Below are 14,793 nucleotides of genomic sequence, written 5' to 3'. Positions count from 1 at the left end.
GCCAGACACTCTCAGCTTTTATTTCCAGTACAAATAACATCGATCAGGCAGCGGGGTTGTTTTCACTAGGGTGAAAACTTCAGAAGATCTCTTTGGCTCTGATAAAACATCAAAGTGATTTAATGTTTGAATCATAAAAATTACTTATTCTTTCAAGTTCATTAATTTTTATTGATTTTACTACAAGTTATTTTAATTTGCAATATCTTTTCAGTAAATGTTCCTGTGCTTTGTGTTGCTTTCTCAAATCCACTATGCATATTTCTATCATTTGTCTTTGATTCAAAAAGTGAAAGACAGACAAACTTTATAGCTCTTACAGTTACGGTCTTTGTGCATGTCTGGGTATGTTTGCAAACAATAAGTAAGAAAGTGATTAGGCATTCCTGCTTCTCTTTGTAGAGTGCTCACTTGGCTATGATCGATACTCTTATGATGGCATACACTGTAGAGATGGTCAGCGTTGAGAAAGTAATTGCATGCACTCAGCAGTATTCATCCTTCTTCCAAGCTACAGATCTACCTTATGACATTGAGGATGCTGTCATGTTTTGGATAAACAAGGTATGTATATGGGAAAAGCAAGCTGTGATTTTCTTCGTAGCCCATGTAATTCAATTAGAGGTGGATAGGGAGATGTATGTACCTAGGTCTATCAAAACTGCATCTGATGCAGATTGTGGCTTCATCTGCTGCGTGTGGATAGTAAAAAGCAAAGTTTGCAGAAATCAGTTAAATGCGTTATGTGAACAAGATGAATGACAAGTTCAAATAAAAAACAGTAATACTACCTATGACATTGACACGTTGACTATCCTGTTGATATTCTGTGATGGTTGGTTGAGGGTCCCTTGTTGGCCCTGTTAAGAGTTGACTTTGTATTATGTAATTTGTCATGCAAGGTGTTCTGTTTATATTTGAATGCATTTTGCTTGAAGTGATCTACCTTCACCACGTAATCTAATCAAATGGCAGCAACACACTCTTAATCTTAAAATGTGATGAAGCATAATAAGGGACAGGGTAGTTTGAACAATGTAAAGCTAACAGCAAGTGACCTAAAATGCAGTTGAAACATTGACATTTGCTGGTTATGCTTCAGGGTTATAGAGTCAGAAATAAGTGTTCAATCTTTTCATTTAACTTGGTGGTGATTTACAGACCTTTAGAAAACTTGCAATTTCTACAGTTTGTTAGACCACTGACAAGCTGTTTTGTCTCCAGGTAAATGAACATTTGAAAGACATAATGGAACAGGAGCAAAAACTAAAAGAGCATCACAGCGCAGAATCTGCAGGAGGTCAAAAGGTAGGTGTAAGAGTTAAAATGCTTTTAACAAGAATAAATTTATCTGTAAACAAAAACTACTTGCATATGGTATGTATAGGCAGACATACATTTGCAGATATTGAACTTTTAACTGTTTGTTAAAGAAAGCTTTTAGTTTTCATAGAATCATAGAATATACTGGGTTGGAAGGGACCCACAAGGATCATTGAGGTTCATCTCCTTTTCAGTTGTTTTGTTATTAGTTTAATGATTTCCATGAAATGGTTATTTTAAATGTAACAATGGTAGATTTGCACTTCCTGTTCCTGTTGCCCTTTTTAACAAATAAATCTTCAGTATCAGGGAAACATCAGTTATATTGGTCTTAAGGAATTTTATTAAGTTAATGAATTCAAACTGCAGTTGGAACTAAGATGAAAAAGAAAAGCATATTTTTATTCATGTTTTTTTTTAGTGTTCACCGTTGTGAGTTAGATGCATCTCAGAAGAGATAAATCTGTTTGTGGCATCATGGGAAGCATTGCTGTGATCCATGATACCGGTTGATTACAAGTTTTATTATATAAATTATAAAATTGTTTGATACCCTTTCCTAACAAGTTTTTGTTTGGTTTGGTTTTGTGGAGCTCAGTTAATTAAATAGCATTATATCCATTGAAATGTAGAAGGCTTGCATGTGGTTCCAAAATACATAGAATTGCTTGTTTCAGAAGGAGATTATTTACCCTATTGTGATATAATTTTTACTGGGGAAAACTGGGATAGTCAGTTAGATCACCCATTGGTATTATCCCTGCATTTGAAAGCAGAACAGATTTCCTGTCTGCTTAAAGACTGTAATCCTAGTTCCCTTCCTGGTCTTGTTTTCCTGTGAGCAGCTAGCTCCCTTTTAGTGCTTCTCCGGAGGAGTTGAGGGTTACCTGGCTAGATTAGAAGTCCGGCCTCAAAAAGCATAGATGCAATGAATGTTCTTGCACTTGTGGTTTCTTTTTAAACATAAGGAATGATGAAGGCTGATCAGTAGGTATGTGACTCAGCAAAAGAAAACAGCATTCCTTACAATTGTAGTGAGACCCTGATGCATGTGTTACTGTGTTCAGTAATGGCATAGAAGTTTTGAGAATACTAAATGCTTGACGGGTTCGTTTCTCAAGTTAAAATAAAACAAACTGGGCATGTGAAGCAAGTTAGATCCTCTGTCTTCTAGTGATTATTTTTTTCCTTGAAGATAATAGTAGGAAGTTTTATGTATTGCTTAGGTCATTTTTGGAAGATTAGAATAATTTTTAAAATCCAAAGCACATGGGAGTCTTACTGTGGCAAAGAGTGGCATATGAAATAAAACATTATCAAAGCAATGACATAAAATTATCTGTATTTGTTAAATCATTGTTGATTTTCACTTATTACTGTTTGCATTTTGTTAAGAATATTAAGATTAAATTTTTAGTTTATAATGTCATTGTTCTTTCAACTGTTGAAAGATATTTATAGGCTATAACTCTATCCCATAAATAAACCCAATAGAAGAAAAAAATGCCTAAAGATGGTGCATATATTTGTGGAGTTTTTCTTCTGAACTGTGAATATCTAAAACAATCACAGCCCTATTCTGTTGGCCAATGTATGGATGTATTTCCAAAACAGCAAAATCATGCTACACTTGCCGTATCATAGAAAAATTTGTAATTAAGGCCTTCTGGACACTGATTTTTAGATAGTGTTATCCCAGGTGCATGTTAGGTTGTTTGACTCAGTGTGAGATTCAGCAATATAGATTACATTGTCATGTGAAGCATTCGCTTCTAGGGGTTTGTGTTAGAGGATTGTATTTTCTGTATTATTTTATGTTATCTAAAAGACTTAGTGTGGGCAAAACCTCAGGTTGACCCCTGGATGTCTTGTCTGCCAGTAACAGTTTTTTGTAGACTACAATTTAAAAAAAAAAAAAAAAAAAAAAAAAAAAAAAAAAAAAAGGAATAAGTTCTTGGGAAAATGAGTCAACATATCATTTGTACCATGAGGTTTCAGTGAATGCAATGACAAGTGGACTCTGCCTTTAGAAAGTAAGTCTAGCATCTGGAATATTCGGTAAGCTCGATTTTAAAGTACTTAAGGATACTGAATTGCTGAACTTTTTCATTTTTTCATTCATGCAGGTAGATGGTAGTGTGTTTTCAACTTCGGTTATTTTATTCCAGGTTTTCTTTGAGAAACACTGATCTATTCAACTGATGGCTAATTTATTAGGAAATCTCAGCCATTTTTTGTATCTCACAGTATTTATCAAATTTCCACCTATTTCTGCTAAAGTAAAGGGGCGGCTGCCATTGCATTAGTTTCTAAAATGTGGTGAGCTTTTGAACCCAAGATAAATTTAAATGAAGAATGTCTCATCTGCAGATTTAGAGGGAAGGCCAAATAACCGTGGGAAGAATAGGTTGTTCTAGTGGTTAGAGAAAATTTTTCTTTAGTTTTAATTTCTGGCCGAGAAGCAACAAACTTAGGTATCTGAAAGCTAAAACAAAGTTAATAAGTAGCCTTCTGATTTCTTTTCTAATCTCTACTGTGATAAATTTCTAAATTTATCAGTTGTAAAAATAGATTGACCGTAATGCCTTATCTTGTTGCAAATCTGCTGTAAGCCTTTCACAATCAATAGTATATCTAGTATATAGTGTATATTTATATATAAAAAAAAAGTGTCATATACATAAATAACATAACTGGTAAGATATACCTGTTATCTATTTCTTGGTAGACAAAAACACTGTTAACAGATTATGAGATTGCTTTTGTTTTCCTTCACTTTCTTCTGCTGCTAGCTTCCTGTAGAAGATAAGAGAGGAAGGAGTATGTATGATTTTTAGCTCCAGGTAGTCCTCTGCGGATCTTGATCTGCCGGTGGTTGTGGTAATCTCATCTTTTTCTGGTAGAGTCTCTGCATCTTCTTTCAGAATTAGGATTTCAAGTTTTGTAGTAGCTTTGGTTTTCAGGCTTCCGTTGAATAATATGTAGTGAATGTACAGTTGCACTGGTTAAACTAATTTTCAGTGTAATCAGAGCTTTCTCAAAAAAAACCTTCTATTTGTCCCTGCTTTTGTGTTAGAGACTGACTTGGTCTTAGTTACAAGTTTTGAGCCCAATCAGTGCAAATCCCATGTGAAAAACAAATTTAAGTGTATTCAATCCAAGACCTGAATTCTTCAAACATTTTTTTAATTAGTTTAAACAATGCAACTTTTTGTGTGAAGGTAAAACTCTAACACTATAGTTCCACGATTTAATGTGTCATAAATCCACACTGCTAGTAAAAGCTAACTGGTCAAGAAGAGTTTGCAGCAAGGTCAGCCTCCTGATCTGGTTAATGCACAGCTGCATGAATACTAACTATGGTGCAAGGAAGAGACCAGAAACAAGTACTTGATGAAGGGCATGACTGCCATTTTTAAATCATGTTTTAAGCATGAATCATGTTTAAAACTTCTTTTAACAAAAAACAACAGCAATATTACTATAAGACAGTAGGTCTTCACACAAGGGACTGTTTTTATTTTTGCCTTATTTAAATATATATATACGTGTGTGTGTATTGGGAGAGGTCAGTCAGGTCAATCTTTTCAGATTTTTTGTAGTAACTGACCAATTTTTAATAATTTCCAGTATAATAAATTGATATAAAGGGCGAGTTCAACAGCCATTGAATTCCCACTGCGTTGCCCAAGAGATTTCAGCTTTTCTTTTTCCCCTTTAATACCTTTACAAAATACATGTTTATACATCTTGTAGTGTCTCCAAATTAAAAATTGATAATATTCAGTCTTTCAGCCTCTTGAAGCATATTCATCATCTTAACCATAATTCCAGCTAAATAGATAAACGTGTATCAGATTGCTAGGTTTTAGTTCAGTTTGTGCCATTATGGAGAACTAAGCTCTGGAATTGAAACAGCTGTGTGAAATAAATATTTAAAAATTAATTTTATTTTTTTTTCCAGCCTATCATTGAGTAGATGTTGGTAAACCTTTTGAGTGCAGACTGGACCAATAGTGGGAAGTCTGAACTATGCTTTGCCTTTCTAAATCAAGTAATATCATTCATATCAACCTTAAGTAAAACGATAGGCAGAACAGATCTTATCTTAGTTCATTTACATAAAACCTGTCTTTGTTTTACTTCCCAATTGCAGTTAAAGCAGATACTTTTTTTAAAATTCAAGTATTTTTTCCATCAATTGTCTGGATTTCAGTTTGTCGAAGAGAAACTAAACCCTCTAGAAAGTGGTTACTTGAGTGTGATTGGAATATGTAGACCCATACATTAAGATGCATCTCTTGGTTCATTTCTTCTAAGTGGCTCTGGGATTCTCCACTGTGACAGCTGATTGGAATAGAGGGGAAGAATGCTGAGAATAGTCATGTTAGGACTGTGCACATTTCCTATGCAATAACTTTTTATATAAAGCTTTTTTTATCACTACAGTTGAAGTTTTTTTTATGAAGTGCAGTATTCTACAGAACCTTGATATTTTATGCAGTTGTTAGCAGTCGGAGTTTTAAAACTACTTTTTCACTATTTCCAGGGAATATTTCTCTACAAATAAAAATATTTTTGGTTCCTACACTACAATAACATAGAGTGGGTTTCTGGGTGTACTTTTAATGTTGGTACATGTTCTCTTTTTTTCCTGAGCAGTAGAAATGTTACTCTAGGCTAGTCTGCATAGTTAACAGAAAAATCCACCAACTTCGGTATGCTTCATCTTAAGCTTTTAGGTCAAATTTAACACCTGTAAAACTTTCTTTATAATTTGTACTTTTTGATGGTGTATCAGTTTAAAATTGCATATACCAGTTGTGACCACTTCTGTGCTAGTAGCCCAAATTCCATCTACATTTCAGATCATTGCACATCATGCAGCTGATGCTAATGTGATTTGCCATTGCAAAACTGTAACTGCCTGCACCTCTTGTTGTTATGAAAACTTATATGACTGTTTAAAAATACTCTTAAACATTATAAACAACTGTTTGGCTTTGAAGTAACTAATGCAAACTTCACTGCAAGTGGTTGTAATGTACTACGGTGTGTTTATACCTTTTTTTCATTGCTTTAGCTTCCCTGCTTCCCCATCTATGCTGTTGGAGTTCATTTTGATACTTGTGATATCATGGCTTCAAGTCTCAAATGAATTCTTTAGTCAGATTGCATATTCAGAGTATAATTAGATGTGTGAAAGCGCTTAATAAAACTGCATTGATATAACAATCTTATCTGTTCATGTGGGAAAATTATAACGTTGATCTACAAAGATTGCAGATACTTACTTCTCCAGTATTATTTCTGCTAATGAGCTCAATACACAAAGGTTAGAGTGCACTAATGTTTACCATTAAATTACAACTCAATGTTTTACAAAACTGAGAATGTTAAAGAAAATTGCTTTGTAAAAGTAATTTATGAAATCTGATAAATTGTTCCTTTTTTTTTTTTTTTCCTTTGCTTTCTGCTTTTATGCTTTTTTTCCTACTGCTTCCTCTGAAGTCTCCTACCAAATGGTTTTGGAAACTGGTTCCTGTAAGTTTGCCCAACTGCTTCACTTTGATCAACTAGCTTATTTTGGGAATGGCATTGTCCATGTCATGCTGGTCTAGTTACTCATTTCATTTATCTCTACAAGATAATTTTGTAAGAGATTGCTCTGCAAAGGTGTGCGTAATACGAAACCCTGTTCTGCAAGGTAATCTGTGCAAAATAGATGTAAGATATGTTGTTGGATAAGGAAATACTTTTTAAGCGGTGAAGTTCTCTATGGTTTTGTATAAGATGGTACTACCTCTTACTAATTCCTGTCTTTTCTTTTTTTTTTTTTTTTTGCAAAACACTTTCCCATAAAGTTCCAGTAAAGATAAGCTATTTGGTATTGACCATTTTAAAAAGATCCTTGCAGAAAATATTTCTGATCATTAATACTATATAGAATCTCAAATTTTCTTTTATTCTAACAACATTCAATCATTACAACATTTGTCTAGAATCCCCTAACTTTTCAGCTGACTTCAGGTAGGTCTCTCCCCAAAGAAAGTAACCCAAACCAATCCACTGCTAGTTAGACAATAATTTAATTTAAAAAGTAACTGTTCAGGTTACTTTAATAATACTAATGTTTTAATATAAAGTTAATATTTGTTTTCTCTCTGTTTTTCCCTTGGGATTTTCATTACTGTTCATCAAATGTAAGGGGCTATTACTTATTCTACCACAGGTTTTTCAATATGTATAATATCTTATCATGGACAGACACCCGTGCTTTGGCTGGGAACAAAATAGTCAGCTGTTTAGGTATATGCAGAATGGCATATTTCTGGTCTGAATTCCAATGAACTGATCCCGATCCATCTTTGATCTAAGGATTACCAAATAACTGACCTAGCAGTACCTCAAGTCTTTGTTGTCCTAACTAGTAAAAGATTGTTCATACATTGCAAGGAGAATTTAATAAGTAACAAGACAGTTGCATGTAGACAGCAACAGAAATTACCTGGTATCTGGATTTAAAAATATAAAAATAAAACAAAATAGTACTCTTTTCAGTAGACTAATCAGTATTCTAGGCTCATAACAGGCGATGCTATTCATGCAATTTCTCTGTAATGCTGTGTATTACAGTTGTGACATTTACACACACAAAGACTCTGCTCTTCACAGTATAGAACTTGAATTTTGTTTTGGAATTAAGATAGCACAATTAAGTGGAGGGTATAATGCAAAAAATAAAAATAAATCAACAGCTGCCCGTGGCCTTCACTTATACTACAGAAAATTAAGCACATTTTTGGTTTTTGTTCCATGCATACAACAAAGGGGCTACTTCAGCGCAATCTCAGAATGTTTTTGTTCTGTTTTTGCCTACAGTGTTAGTTTACTAATCATTCATTCATTGCACAGAATTTGTATTCAAATATAAAATATTATGCTGAAAACTATAACCTAAATTTGCCTGCCAGTTGTCCGTAAACAACCTGAGGTAGAGGTATTTAATTTACTTTGAACTTGTTAGTTTAGAAGGGATACAGCAGAAACCCTGGTGCCTACTGACAGTACAGTAGGAAGGCAGCGGCTCAGATGTTCTAACACTTCCACCATTCTTCTCATCTCCTCACTTTGCATAGTGCAAGTGGTCTACGGTGAGATAAACCAGAGCACACAGGCAGCTGAAAAGCTGAAAAGAGGAGTAAATTTATAATATGTTACCTACTATATGGTAAATGGATCAGAGTGTTCATTATTAATAACCTCAGAATACACATGAGCACTTCTGACAGGGTAGCTGATGTGCTTTCAGTTCATTTTTAGCTGACTTTGTTTATATGGCAGTGTCTAAACTATACTTAGATTTGTTCAGTGGAATTAGCTCAAAGATGCTAATTCAGGCTGGTTTCTGTAGAATCTCAGGAATAAGATGCCCGTGTGAGCGCTTGTATTTAAAAGAGGACTATAGGATTATAATAAATGCAGAGGTTTGTGTCTTGCATTATTGCATCCATATTTATTAGCAAACATTGCAACTGATTAGAAGACTTCATTGAAAAGGAAGTTTATTAAAAATGCAGTGCAATTAACAGTGTCTTTTATTTTTCGGTATAATTTCTTTTATCTTTTCAACCAAATTGAAACATGATGCCTATTATACCTTAATGAACCTAGTATATCAGGTTCTATTAGTTTCTTTTTCCTGAAGTAATGTGCTTGGCCTACTGTCTGCAATGAATTAAGTCCTCTTTCTAGGTCCAATTTAATGATTTGACACAGTTTCCAGAATTTGTAGGCACTGTTCATCAGGCTCTTTGAGGCATTATTAAAATGACAGACTTTGACAGAATTTACTGTACCAGGTGATTGTATTATCAATTTTAAAACATTTTCAAATATTCCATTAAAAAGGTACTAGAAGAATATATATAAAATATACAGGACTAGGTAGACAATAATGTTAGAGTCTATCTGTATCCCATATTTTTGGTCATTCTTTCATAATTAAGTCATAATATGTAAAGCACTTAATTCCAGTCACTGGGGGGTGAGGAGTACAGGGACATATTAACATGGTATTTGAAACTTAGAGGGTTTTCCTGGCAGCAGGTCAGTGTATTTCCAAACAATGAAAAAGAAGAACCTTTCAGTGCAAGCAAAATTGGCCTATTTCATTCAAAATAGTAGGAAGTATCATTAACATGAGAAAAACAGTATTAATAATGCATGAAACACTACCATGGTTTTGTTTGGTGTTAGTGAATCTTTACCATAGCATGAAAAATACATGACAAAAATACCAGTCCATTTCAAGTATGAAATAAAGACTAAATCCGGTTTATTTTAAATGTTACTTGGTTAAAGTGATAGTTCTCAGAGCCAAACACAAGCCCTTTGTTTTCCTAGAACTGATGTCTGCTATTGTCAGGCTAGATTTGTGCTTCTTGGGTCAGTTAGAGGACATTGACATACACTACAAATAATCCCATGTGATCCTCCACAGAGATGCAGTGGCAGTAAGTATAGCCTTCAGGGTTGGTTAGTCTGTGGTTCCCTGGGTTGCCTTTTTTTTTTTTTTTTCCCAGTACAGCTAGTTAAAACAGTTCCCACTCCACCCATAAAACCTCCAGCCCTGCCCTACTCAGTTGCTACAGAAGCAAAAGAGAAGAGATGTTTTACGTGGATCAACTCTTCCCGCACAGCCCCATCAGTAACTGCTCCAGCACGACTGAAAGGTCGAGGGTAGGAGATAGGAACTTCCAGCTTCAGCTTTGCAAGGCAGAATTACATCCACTAAGACTTCTCAGAATCCCCACAGGGCGACTGCCAGTTTAATGCATTTGAATGAAAGTAGTGTAAAATTTACTCTGAAGCGTTCTTGGCATCATAAGTAGTTCTGTGGTATGAATGAAAGAGTAATCCTTCAGGACCATTGTAAAAAAGTCTAACTAAATATTAACACATTAAAATCTTCTGCCTCCATTTGTTTTGAAGTCATGAAACAAAACTAAGAATGATAAATAACTTTTTTTCAAGTTAGCCCTAAGCCCTTTGCCCCCTTGTGCCCAAAAAAGAAAACCAGAAAAATTTATTCGCTTCAGGTAAATGCTCTCGTAGTATTCTGAGCTACTGATCTCTTCATATACTGAGTTATTTTTAAAATTGTTTCCTTTTTATACCTGGACCACTGCCTGGCCATCACGCTTGACCATTAATTTTTCTCTGTGTTTACCACTGCTTAGAGTCACACTTGCTAGTAATAAAAATGTAGTTGAACAGATGCAGATTTCCTTGTTACTCAATTTGCCATTAAGTCAGATCAATGATTGAAATTTTGGGAAAGATTCTTAGGTGTTTTAATTTAATGGTCATATGAGTTGGCAGTAAACTGAAGTTACAGCAGCTAATGGTCTGTCTTGTGTTTACATAGAGAGAATTTCTGATTGTATAGTGATGTCTTGGATGTTAAAGAAGTTGTATGATACTTAATTTAGCGTGCTATACAGGGATCATCAAAGTTCAGTAGTTTTAAAAGAAAGCCTCAATTTTAGCATGTAGGCACCTTTCCTCTTACATGTTATTTCTGTCATTCAAAATGAGGTATAAAGTGAATAGTTCTAGGAAATTTGACACTGAGAATTTTAAGTTATTTATTGAATACTCCTTTTTCACTAACTGAGCATAAAACCTACAATACAAACCTGTTTCTTCGTATGTTTCAGAGCCTTTGTCTCTCTTAATCTCTTCATTCTACGTTGTAGGCTCGCTACAGGAAGGAGCAAACGTTGCTCAAGCAGCTGCCCTGCATTCCATTGGTGGAAAATCTGCTGAAAGATGGTACAGATGGTTGTGCTTTAGCAGCCCTGATCCACTTCTACTGTCCAGATATCGTTAAACTGGAGGGTATGTCTAACGCGTCTCAGCTTGTAAACATGTGTCTGCATAAGCTGAAATGTCTGTATTTGATATATATGTCAAGGAAAGTAATAAAATACTACACAGAAGAGGCATAATTTAAGTGTGGCAGTGACAAGTTCAGTATTTACTTGGTACCTATGTGTTATTAAATAGAAAGAACCAAGGTATCCTTCCATCTTGCGTTTACTTTTATGTTATCACACTAATATAATAGTACTACACTATATTATTGCAGATCTGACTGTGGCAACACATTTGCTGTCATGCTATGAAACTTGCAACCATCTGGAAAACTCTGGTTCTTGAAGCTGCAAAAGTGCTTTCATGTGAATCTGAGCAGTTACAGTTATAAAACATGGAAGGGCTTTCAGGTAGACAAGCTCTGCATAGCTGCACTGTGTGGCAAATAGTTGTTCCCTGTTCAGGGCTTCTTTGATAGCTACCTATAATATTGATAAACAGGAATATAGTGTAGAACTTAATGGTGTTGTGCTGTTCTGGAACAGCAGTTGTCTGAGGATGAGCAGCTTCATCTTCTTTTGCTCTGCAGCCTGGTTAAACTCCTATCTTCCTCTTGGCAACTGAGAGCCTCGTGTAGCTGTAAAATGTCTTGGCAGCTAACACCCGTCATTTTCTGCCTATGTTCTGTCCATGATACCTTTGATGTCGTGGGAACACTTGTACATAAGCATCCTGAGAAATCCAGGAATTATGAGCAAGGGTATAAAGCTTGAAAAGGTACTGGAATATGGAATTCATATACACATCTGCTTTATAGGGAGCTTCCAGCACAGTAGGCGTTGAAGATGAAAGAGAATGAGATGCATGCATTCTCCATTCTTCTTTGGCCTGTGAATTTTGAAAAATACAACTTTCAATTTACATAAATGTTGCAGCCAAATACATACAATTGTATATGGTTACAGAAAAGTTAATACTTGGGTTGTGTTGAAATTGGGTAACACCTCATTCCTTCTTACTGCATGACTGAAAATACGGACTGTCTGAAGGACCTTGTATACCACTGCAGGATGACATATTTATTTATCAGCAGATTCCTCCAGCCTCTGACTTCGAGCACAGTGAAACACAACAAGGCACTTGTCATCTTTGAACTTAGCTTTAATGTCTGTTGAGTGTCCTTCCCTAAAGACATACAAACATGCATGTCATTGTCTCGGAAGTAAATTCAAAGATACTCTAAGCAAATAGAAGCACCGTAAAAGACTTTGCACATCTTCCCTGTATTTAAATACTGGTTTTGATGCATGTTACATTTCGCTGAGATTCTGTTCTGCATTGAAACTGAGAAAAGCAGGTAGCAAATGCATATGCAAAAATACTTTAAAATGCTTTAACAACAAAGAAAGAAAGCAAAAAAGGAACCAGACTACAGAGCTCTGAAATAGGTGTTTTCTTCTCATAATGTCTTTATTTAACTTCCAAATCTAGGTTTCCTTCTAGGAATCTAAGACTATAAAGGGCTTCGTGTGTCAGTCAGACAAGAAATTGGCTATTGTTCAAAATTATATAATCCTTTGCAAGACGTTTTCATGCTCTATGATAAAACTGCCTAGCTTTTTAAAATCTGTACTCTTATTAAGACTGTTGTAGAGCTCCACTTTTTACATAGTTTTAAATCGTATTCTTCTTTCCTACCTAAACGTGCTTGTAGCCTGTCTGTGTGCATCTGTTGTTCTTCCAGCAGTGTCCTTTGCCTTGAATATCTTGTCCTAATCTGACATCTACCCCTCTGATATGTTTTGTTTCATTTTGTCTTTTTGCCCAGGCTACTGAATCAAGCCTTTTCCATTTCCCCTTGTGATGTGGATTTCCATTCTTGTTATTATCCTTAATAGTTATTTTCTGTAACCAGTCTAGTTTCAGTTCATCTTTCTTGAATATGGATGGTCATAATTGTACACAGGAATCCTGACTGACACCTTAGTACTGCCTTTTACAATGCTTCCCTGTCACTACTAGAAATATATTTTCTGATACGTGTTTGCATCCTGTTTGCTTCTTTCATAGCTACTTGATGCTGAAAGCTCATCAGCAATCTCTGCATTGGCCAAAACACAATGCCTTGCTACTCTGTATGGCTTTCAGCTACTGAATCACATTAGAATGTTATTAGGTTAAAATGCATGAGTTTGAATTTGCATTACTAAACTTAATCCTATTTTGGTCACTTTAGTCAAATATTTTTTCTATCAGTATTATACTCAGGATTGGTTGGGGTGATGGAAAATTTCTGAATCCCTCAGGATGGGAATCCTTATCCTGTTAGCATCAAAGTTCCCTTCCAAAGCAACCTTGTATCCTACACGCTTTAAAACTGTTAAGTGGAGCTCAGCAACACTGAGCTGGAGCACTGTTGCTTTAGAAATAAAAACCAATGCATACTCTCCAAGTACATCTCCTTTCTTTTATTTTCTTCATTCCTCTTTTTTACAAGGGCTGTCTTTTTTTCTATTTAGTCTCTTAAGAAGCTGTAATAAAAAGAGAGCAGGAGGTTAGCTGGGTATAAATAATATTCAGAGCAGACTGTATAACCACAGTAGTCTATCTACTGCTTTGTCTTTAAATAGCACTTTGAAACATGGAGTGGTAATTCATGTATCATGTTATCTGAAAACTCATTTCAAGCATCCAAATCCACAAACAGAAATATATAAGATTAAACTGATGCTGCATTTCTGTGAAGATTCAGAGTTAATAACATTAAAGTATGCTCCCTATGCAAAGAGAACTTTGTGAGAAAGCATGCACTTGTATAGAGAAAATCTAAATTTAAAAAAGGTTAGAAAATATCTAAAGCTACAAAACTGTTTTAAGATTAAATATAACATTGTTATTTCTTACAGTTCTGAAATAGAAAAATAAGTCTCTTGACATACAAAATAAAAATCAAGTTTTCATTTATCCAGAAGATGGTCTAGAATCCATCGAAAGAAAATTACTTTTTGCAGATCTGTCACTGTATCTAATCTTGGCTTCTTTTTTTTTTTTTTTAGATATTTGTTTGAAAGAGACGATGTCTTTGGCTGACAGCTTGTATAATCTGCAGTTGATTCAAGAATTTTGTCAGGAATATCTTAATCAGTGTTGCCATTTCAGTCTTGAGGATATGCTCTATGCAGCTTCTTCAATAAAGGTAACAAAAATTAAAAAATGCAAGCAGTGTCCACAGGACTGTTTGTTTTTGTTTTGTTTTGTTTTCTAGTGGTATATAGAGCCTTTTAATCTATTGCTATATGACTGACTGAAAAAGCATGTTGCATCTTTTTGCGGTACAGCATGCAACAGATTTCAGCAGGATGTTAAAACACCTTCTGCATTAGTTGTAACTTCTAAGACTTTCACAAAAACACAAATTTTTTAATAGTTGTTTATGGAATTATTGTTTACCATCACTATTCATTTCTATGTACTCTGTAATTTTATGTTTTTTAATCTTAGACTTTTTACTTTTGTAAACATGCTATATTTATATGCAGTTTTGGTTGGGGTTTTTATTGTGTTTTTCAGTTTTTGCTCTCCTGAGTTAAT

The 14,793-nt window shown here is 34.7% G+C and overlaps 1 protein-coding gene across 5 annotated transcripts in view; it reads left to right on the top strand.

The window, feature by feature from the left end:
- The window catches only part of CAMSAP2 (calmodulin regulated spectrin associated protein family member 2), a 79,490-nt gene that overhangs the window by 40,159 nt on the left and 24,538 nt on the right, over positions 1-14,793 (top strand). For 3 of the 5 annotated variants that reach the window (XM_082766384.1, XM_082766383.1, XM_082766386.1), the window contains exons 3-7: positions 403-564; positions 1,225-1,308; positions 6,835-6,867; positions 11,085-11,226; positions 14,259-14,398. In XM_082766384.1, the coding sequence (XP_082622510.1) occupies positions 403-564; positions 1,225-1,308; positions 6,835-6,867; positions 11,085-11,226; positions 14,259-14,398 (561 nt within the window). The remainder of the gene's footprint in view (positions 1-402; positions 565-1,224; positions 1,309-6,834; positions 6,868-11,084; positions 11,227-14,258; positions 14,399-14,793) is intronic. The other 2 variants (XM_082766387.1, XM_082766385.1) reach the window with 1 other exon arrangement.

Source organism: Aythya marila (assembly GCF_965140915.1).
Source record: "Aythya marila genome assembly, chromosome: 8".
Lineage (NCBI taxonomy): Eukaryota > Metazoa > Chordata > Aves > Anseriformes > Anatidae > Aythya > Aythya marila.
Note: the sequence above shows the minus strand (reverse complement) of the source record. Positions and strands in the feature narration are given on the sequence as shown.